General features: G+C 37.5%; 1 protein-coding gene across 5 annotated transcripts in view; it reads left to right on the top strand.

Moving 5' to 3' along the window:
- Positions 1-8292, top strand: part of GCNT1 (glucosaminyl (N-acetyl) transferase 1, core 2) — an 8873-nt gene extending 581 nt beyond the window's left edge. The window contains exons 2-4 of one of the 5 annotated variants that reach the window (XM_017735485.1): positions 2457-2667; positions 6114-6246; positions 6636-8292. In XM_017735485.1, the coding sequence (XP_017590974.1) occupies positions 6776-8056 (1281 nt within the window). In that variant the 5' untranslated portion in view covers positions 2457-2667; positions 6114-6246; positions 6636-6775 and the 3' untranslated portion in view covers positions 8057-8292. The other 4 variants (XM_017735484.1, XM_017735486.1, XM_017735483.1 and 1 more) reach the window with 4 other exon arrangements.
- Positions 8293-8700: the final 408 nt, after the last annotated feature.

The following is an 8700-nucleotide window of genomic DNA, read 5'->3' as shown; positions in this document are numbered from 1 at the left end:
ATTGTAACAAGGAAAACCCTGAAGAAACTTTTTTTTTTTTTGGTCAGAATAAAAAAAAGCTGTTTAGAAGGTTGTAAATAGTTTTCTGTGGCCCAGGTCGAGTGAGAGGACTGAGAAAGAAGCCTGACAGGAGACTCAGTTATGCTCTGGCACTTTGCCTTCTTTCAGTGTTACTCAGAAAAGTAGACTTCTTTGTGGGAAAGAGAAGGAGTGGCAGCAGGAGGGAATTGCCATTTTGGATTTTGCTATTTTAAATTTCATTTTTAATGTAATATGAGGTATTCGACCACAGAGTTGGCAAGGATGAGAGTCAGAAATGGTAGTGAGAGAAGAGGGGACAAATCTAGCTTTTCTGTCTATCAACTTCAGCTTGAAAATCCTTGTGAAAAATAGTGCAGTATTTGTAGCTCAATTTGGAGTTCACTTACATTGCTTTTGAAAGTAGGTGTATACAAAAAAAAATACTACTTATATTTTCTCTCCTCAATGATTAGCTACTCTGCCTATAGTATATATCAGCATAATGCCTTTCCTATGAAATCTGAATTGTCTGGAGTAATACTAACTTCCTGAGGCCAGGAGAGCCAAAAGTTGATAAAAAAGCCTGATTAATACCTTTGCCAAGTCTGCCTTTTTTTTTCTAAGATAAAGCAAATGCACAGACAAACACACAAGCTAAAGATATACATTCTATTTGCTGAAAATATTATGTTTACTGACCAAAATCCTGCTCTCTAATTTTGTTTCCACATTGGAAAACCCACTGCTAGTCTTATTAAAAGATTTTATTTTGGTTTTTTAATAATCCCTCTCAGTTTTCCTTTGGATTTCCACACAATTCAAAACTTGTCCACTTACTCTGGTTCATAAGCTCCTGAAACTGGAAAACACCTAACTTTAGCAACATAAGAATTCTGTCTTAGGAAAGGTGAAAAAAGGTAGTGCCACAGAAATGTAGCATGCCCAGTACTACAACTGGAGTAACTTTCACTATAAGGTTTACTTCATAGCTCCAGAGACACCACTTCTTGCAATGTGCAGCATTATTGTACATGGGATAATTGTGGTGGTATTAGAGGAACTTAATAAAGCAAACAGAAACCTCATCTTGGAAAACTCTGATAGAATATCTCAGGAAGAATCACTGATGATTCTTTACCTCACAGATGAACTGTAACTGTAGGTATGGCTTTAAAATGCTGGGTTCTCCATAGGGCTAAAGAAAATCACAGAATATTTTATATGTTGTGCTTGAAGAGGGATCCAAGTACTCAAAAATTTGCCAGCCTCTTTCTTCTGCCTTCTTTCTGATGTTAGAGATTACCTTTTCCTGCCAGTGTGTCCCATTCTGAAATACAGCATTGTCACAAGGCAGCAATGAGCAAAATTTTTTATGTGGGCGTGAGGACTGCAGCAACAGCTCTGTTCCTGGCAATATTTTAGGTCCTACTTTAGAATAATGCGAAAAAAATAGGTGTGCATTTTACCTTAAGGAGCCAAAGTGTACAAATTACCTTGATGAACACCGGGCAGTTCTACCGCATGTTAAATTGGCCAACATTTAACAGTTTAAAGATTTCATGATTTTTTTGTTTTGTGATTTGTGTGTACTTTCAGTGTTAGTAACCTTGAAGTAAAACATATATTTTTGTCCATACTAAGAGTCGCAGGCTTCCTGAGGTCAGAACTGGTCACTGAATGACTTTGCCATAACACCTTTACTCTCCTTAGTTGAAATTTCTTACTCTTAGCTCTATCTGTGGGGCCTCTAAGGATGGACAGGATTGAAAGTAATAATCAGGCTTTGAACTACTCTGCAGAAGATTTACATGATACAGTAGTATAAGAGAGTACTAGAAAGGCTAGTAAAACTTACTGCCTTTTCAGTTTACAGTCTACACAGAGTGTATGTTCAAGTGTGTTTTACTCAATTTTTGAAACAGAAATACTTTAGTGTCTTAGATTCCTAGCACTTGAATATGAAGACCTGAATTTGAATATTGAAGATCTTCAAATAACATGGATGTTTGAATTTATTTTCATCTCTTTTATTTAGCTCTGAAAAAACAGCTGTCTACTTTTAGTTACTCTCAGTATTTAATTTCCATGTAGTGGTGGATGTAGGAGTACTAGTCACTTGTGGAGTTTTGTTTAAAGCTGTCTTCCAAGTTAACAAAAGACTATAAATGTGTTGAGTTTTTTTCTGTAAAAAGGGAGTGTATTTTCCTTTTTATTATTTTCTTAAGGACCTCCAAAGGAAAAGCATCTACTCCTACAGAGTGCTGTCAGTTGCAGGCAATTGTGCCCTCATGAAACCCTGACGCATGGTTTCAAAATTAAGGGTCCCATTAAAGGCTTATGGTAAGCCAGCTGCTCAGCTTATGACCATTTCTCATTTTCACTAAGACTCAAGACTACCTATCAGAACAAATATGAGTTCTTTGATTTATTTACAGGCATGTCTACTTTCAAGATTGTGCTGCTTGGTGTCACGGAAAGCTGAATAAATGATTCTTCACTGTGTCTGGCAGATCTTTGCAGATGACCCTGCAGTTCACACAGTCTGTGTTTATGCATGTTTGTGTTCATGCAAGCTGCTTACTGCTTTAAAAATCACTTCCTCATCAGAATGGATGTTCTGCATAACTGAATCTGAATTGAAGCATGGTAATTGTAGTAACTACAGGATGTGTGTGCTTTGAAGCATTCTGGATATGCCTTTGTAAAATGTTAGGACTTACCAGCAAATGCATGTTTGTGGCCCCACTGGCTGGAGAGCTCCCTGGAAGCCATCTGGTTGGATAAGTTGTTGCACTCCTCCTGGCCCAATGTGTGGGTGTCAGAGATGGGAGCAGCATTGCTCCTTCCACCAGCAGCACATCGTGATGCCAGAGCAGTGGCGCGGTGAACCCGCAGAGGTTGTGCTGTGCCGGTGGCCAGAGGCTGGTGTCCAAGCTATTGGGGTAGTGGTGTTCTGCCAGCTCTGCACATTCACAGGCATCCTCATTTGTAGGACCAGCAGATCCAGTCCAGCCTGTCTGCACAGAACCTCCACACCAGCTTTGGTCTCCCTCCAAGCTGTTGTATACTATTGTAAAAGTGTTTGGTGTTTTGGGGTTTTTCTGGCTTTTTGTTTGTTCATTTGGAGGTTTTTGGAGGTTTTTGTGTTGAAAACGTAGGTTTCTCGTGGGATTTTGTGTTTGCTAAAAATCAAGCTGAAATTATCTTGGCTTTGTTTAGTCATACCATACCCTTTGTGTACAGCAGTAAAGAATAATTTTGGCAGGGAAGAGGGCAGCTAACCCAGCCTTTGTACTAACTCCCTCAACTACCAGCAACTGCTGTAAGTTTCCCCTTTCAATAACGACTGCTTCAGAAATAGAGGTTTTGATTTGAGGAGAAAGCAGTAAAAAATAGGAAGTGGGTCAGATATGTAACTTCTGCAACTGAACTTCAGTTGAGAGCAAGATGTAGGCTGCCAAATAAAAGCATTTTCTGTGTAGCTGTGCAGACCTCCCTCCAGTGCAAAGTGCTGCCTCTGACAAGGTAATTCTCTAATGTGCACACTAAGACTATGCAGAGCTAAAGCTTTACTGATGTTAAAAGCTTTACTGAATGCAGTCTGAAACTGTATTAATGAGTGTTCTAGGCTCATTAAGTATATTAGGTGTATTATTAGGTAACAAATCTTACCCTGTAAAGATGAGGTTTTGTGAACTGGATATGATCAAGTTTTAGGACTTTGAAATTGCCAGTATAAGCAAATAATAATTTACTGTTAAAATCGGTCTGAGGAAGCAGCATGTCAGTGAGAGAAATTTGCAGGGAAAAGAATTCCACATAAAGATAAGAGCCATGTTAATGTGTAAATGTTTGCAGATCTCTCATTTTGGTATAATGAAAATGCCAGGTCTGATTATTCTGAGCTCTGAACAACAGAGGAATTGGACCCAGCTGGGTATACAAGGCCTTTCTGAAAGGGATTCTTTATCCTGCATTCAGCTAAGTTTTATTCTAAAATGGGAGGATGAAAGACTTCTTAGCAAGCTTTATTCTTTGAAAATTTTAGAAGGTGAAGACTGCAATGGTCACTTTCAATTAAGACTGTCTCCCTCCATTGGAACAGTGAGGGGTTGGTAATCTTCTTGAGTGTGTGTTATTTTTCAAAGCTAGTGCTCCTATAAAAACTAAGAATAGGATAAAATAATAGTGCTAACAGCCGAAAGAAAGAATTCCAACATCTGTGAGCTAAAGTATCACAAATATAACTGCATTTGAAGTACACTTAAGTACATTTAAGTTCTATAAATGTCTTAATTTTTAAGTTTGTGGGCAGAATACAGTAATTGAAGGTTAACCAGTAAGCTTCATCCTATGAAAATATATACTCAATGGACACTATCACATATCTAGTCTCCTTCCTTTGTTAATTTAATATATGATGAATATTATTTTTAGTGGATTAGATCTACTAGTGTAAACAAGCAGGACATCAAGCACAGAAGTGTGTGATAAGTTACAAAGCATGTTAAAACATGTTCTAAATTATGTTACTGTGTTCAATGTCACATTGCAAACCGAAAGCCAGAGTTTTGGAATTTTCCTTTTAATTTTTTTTTTTAATTCAAAGTGTAAGACCTCATTCTTAAAATTTAACTCTCTGTGCTTTCAGCTGTAATTGCATGCTAGCTCACTGGGCTACTTCCCTTAAGTTTTAAAATTTAAATTTTCTTCCAGTTTGACTTCACTGTACAGCTAAAACATACTATGAACAAATGTTTACCTTTCTTAAGATGTATCAGAAAAGCAGGATAAAATAATTACAATTGTAATTCTGGAAACAAAGTACACTTTAGAGTAAATAAGATATTTATATAATGCTGTTAGTCACAAATTTGTGTCTAGTTAGTGGTCTCTGCCTGCTGTTGGATAGAAATACAAAATATTTGACTACAGTACTTCCTTAAAAAATTGCTGATGTTCATACCTGTGCTAGACATTTGTGCAGTGATCCACACCTTCCCCCCACGTGCTACATTCCCCCAGTCAGTCTGCAGTGCCAAGGGCAAAGTGGTGGACCCAATGTATAGTGCATCCCAGGCAGCATTACTAACAAAAAACTCTGTAATGCCATGTCTCAGTTTCTTAAATGCACCTGTTCTGAAATCTGCAAGTAGCAGGTTAAGAGCCACAGTTTAGGAATTAAAACCTAAAATTGTACTGGGGTAGCTTAAAGAAAATAGGGGGGAAAAAGGAAATTCTTAGCAGAACAGCCTATGGCAAAACCCAGGAGTGGACACAGTACACACTTATTTTTCTTAAACAGAGTTTCTTACCAGTTTTTCTGAGTAGCTGTTATTCTTAGAGCTATTAAAAAAGTTATTCTGAGGCACTGTTCTTTTTCTTGAAAGTAGTAAAAATGTGAGGAGCCTTATCTCTCTCAAATATCTGATATTTCATAAACTTACAGATTCACATTTGGAAGACACATAAACTGTGTGGGCTTTTGCAATTAGGGGCTGGTTTGAAATTCAAACCTGCACTGAATTATTAGGCAGTGCATTCATGATTAGAAATGGCACTTGAGTAGCAATGTAAGTTATTTAAGGATATCTGTTCTTGATCAATTTACCTGCATGAGATAGTACTTCCAAAAAGAAAAGACACCCAGTTCTGCAATACAGTTCTAGACTGCAGTTTTCTCAATAGGTACAGCTGTAGCCACTGTATAACTGCAGTGATTCTGTTCACAGAGTACTGAAACAGAAAAAAGGTGCTTAGAGAGTAGCAGAACTAACAAACAAAGACTATCTAGTGCCTGTGAAGTAAAGTAGAAAATAAAATTGGCTAGAAATCTTTTTGCAATCCAGCCTTGCAGCATATCTCCACATAAAAGCAATTGCTGAATTGTAAAAACAAGTGTGTTTAAATGATGGTAATACAACACTGCTGTGCACTTAGATTTGTGCACTTGTGTGACTTGATACAAATCAGCTTGAGATTGCCTCTTACCTTATAAAGCTGTTTCAGCAATTCAGTAACAGCTTTTCTCAAAATTCTGAAAATTGAGGTGCCCTGCTATAACAACGTTTTTTTCTCGCCCTTCTCATCAGCTCTTTCCTGGAGGTATTTCTAAGAAGCTCATGTGCAGGATGAAGAGACTATCTCACATAAAAATCTTGAAAGGCTGCAGGAACTTCTTTGCCAGTGAGAACTAAAGCATGACTACCATTCAGGAAGTGAGTGGTAAGTTTTAGTGATAAATCTACGTCAACCCTGAAGTGAGTATTAAACATTCTTGTCAAACTCTGAAGCATGAATTAGCAAGAAATACTTGCTTCTCAGTAGTGTATCTGACTTCAGTTTTTTTCTAGATGCTGAATCAGCTCAGTTTTCTTATTGAACTTCAGTTTGTAGCATTACTACTGTGGAAAGTGTTTCATTAAAATTGTCTGCTTCTCCCGGTCTTTTTCTAGAAAAATTTTATTTGTTAAATTTTAATTTTCAACAGAATATTTTTGGCTGAACCGTTCAGCTTTTTACTGTCTCTAAATAACAATGTAATTATTAATCACTGATTTTTTTAAAGAAACTTTTTAGTCTGTGAATGACAGTCATATTCCATTTTATTTTAGGATTTTTCCTTCCATTTCCCTGAAAAACTTGCCAAATTCCTGAGAAAACAGAGACTTTTTTTCTGAAGTTGTTGAAGCTCATATGAACAGAGAGGAGGACGTTTTTTTTTTTAGCCCTGCAAAGCTGCCTGGTATTTGAAATGCTGAAGAGGAAATTACGGTTTTGTCACAACTTGCGTTTCAGGCTTTTCTTGGGTCTAACTCTTATTTTAGTAATAATTTCAGTTTTGAAAGTTAACCAGAAAGAAGACTTCATAAATCGGAGACATCTGGAGCTAACAAAAGAAGATCCTATTAGCAATGTTAACTGCACCAAGATTATTGAGGGAGATATAGAAGAAATGCAAAAGGTACAGCTTGAGGTATTATCAGTGTCATTTAAGAAACGCCCCAGACTAACGACAGATGATTATATTAACATGACTTCTGACTGTGCCTCCTTCACCAAGACTAGGAAATACATTATGGAACCTCTCAGCAATGAAGAAGCAGAATTTCCAATTGCTTACTCAATAGTGGTTTATCACAAAATTGAGATGCTTGATAGACTTCTAAGATCAATCTATGCTCCACAGAATTTTTACTGCATTCATGTAGACAAAAAGTCTCCAGAATCCTTTTTTGCTGCTGTGAAGGGAATAGTCTCATGTTTTGATAATGTCTTTATTTCCAGCCAGTTAGAGAGTGTGGTATATGCTTCATGGAGCAGAGTGCAGGCAGACATTAACTGCATGAAAGATCTCTACAGAAGAAGTTCAAACTGGAGATACCTAATAAACCTATGTGGCATGGACTTTCCTATAAAGACCAACCAGGAAATAGTAGAGAAATTAAAAGCCCTTAAGGGTGAAAATAGCTTGGAAACAGAAAAAATGCCTGTTTATAAAGAAGTAAGGTGGAAAAAACACCATGAGATTATTGATGGTAAAATAAAGAACACAGGCATAGACAAACAACTACCACCTCTCAATACTCCAGTTTTTTCTGGCAGTGCCTATTTTGTAGTTAGCAGAAGCTTTGTAGAATATGTATTAGAAAACAGCAAAATACTTAAGTTCATTGAGTGGGCGAAAGATACTTACAGCCCAGATGAGTACCTGTGGGCAACAATTCAGAGAATCCCTGAAGTCCCAGGTGCTTTTTCTTCCAGTGACAAGTACGACGTTTCTGATATGAATGCACTGGCCAGGTTTGTCAAGTGGCAGTACTTTGAAGGTGATGTGTCCAAAGGTGCACCCTACCCACCGTGCAGTGGAGTTCACATTCGCTCTGTCTGTGTTTTTGGAGTAGGAGACTTGAACTGGATGCTACGAAACCATCACTTATTTGCTAATAAGTTTGACACTGATGTTGACCCTTTTGCAGTGAAATGCTTGGAAGAGTATTTGCGGCACAAAGCTTTGTATCTGCAAAAGAACTGAAATGTATGCTCCTGTTAGGAAACATAGGTACAAATATTATACTGTGATGTCCTTTAACATGTTACAGCCATGGTGGGGATGCTGATGATGGCTATAATGACTCTCACCGTGTTGGTGTGGTGGTGCTGATGCCCTCCCTTGTCCATGGACAAGGGGGAGAAAAGACATGTCTCGAGTACGCCTTGTGGCACACTGAGACTTGGAGCTTTAGGTACAAAATCAAGACAGCAGTTTTTCAAAAGCCAACTATTTGGAATATTTATTATCTAGAAGGTGTAATTAATGGACTTCCTTTGGCTAAACTGTTTTAAGGCTTAGAAAATGCATGATGTTCATGGTTATTCTTAATTTTTTTCCCATGAATGTAATGCTAGCTGGAAGAGAAAGATGAAGGGGTGGAGTAAAAAGCAGCTGGACTGCACAGGCTTCATACTGAGTATTGAAAGATCTCAGGAATATAGCATTAGAAATTATCTAAAAGCTATAAAAGAAGGGGATATGCAAAGCCAGCTGTTACCATTTTACTTAGATCTGTTTGCTGCAGTTCTGTTCTATGTAATTGTTAATCCTCTTGAAAATCTTGTCTTCAACATAGAGTATTAAGGAATTCAGATCTTGCTTTCATATTCTTAAAGCCCCTTGAT

The sequence above is a fragment of the Corvus brachyrhynchos genome, unplaced genomic scaffold (assembly GCF_000691975.1).
Source record: "Corvus brachyrhynchos isolate BGI_N302 unplaced genomic scaffold, ASM69197v1 scaffold325, whole genome shotgun sequence".
Classification (NCBI taxonomy): Eukaryota; Metazoa; Chordata; class Aves; order Passeriformes; family Corvidae; genus Corvus; species Corvus brachyrhynchos.
Note: the sequence above shows the minus strand (reverse complement) of the source record. Positions and strands in the feature narration are given on the sequence as shown.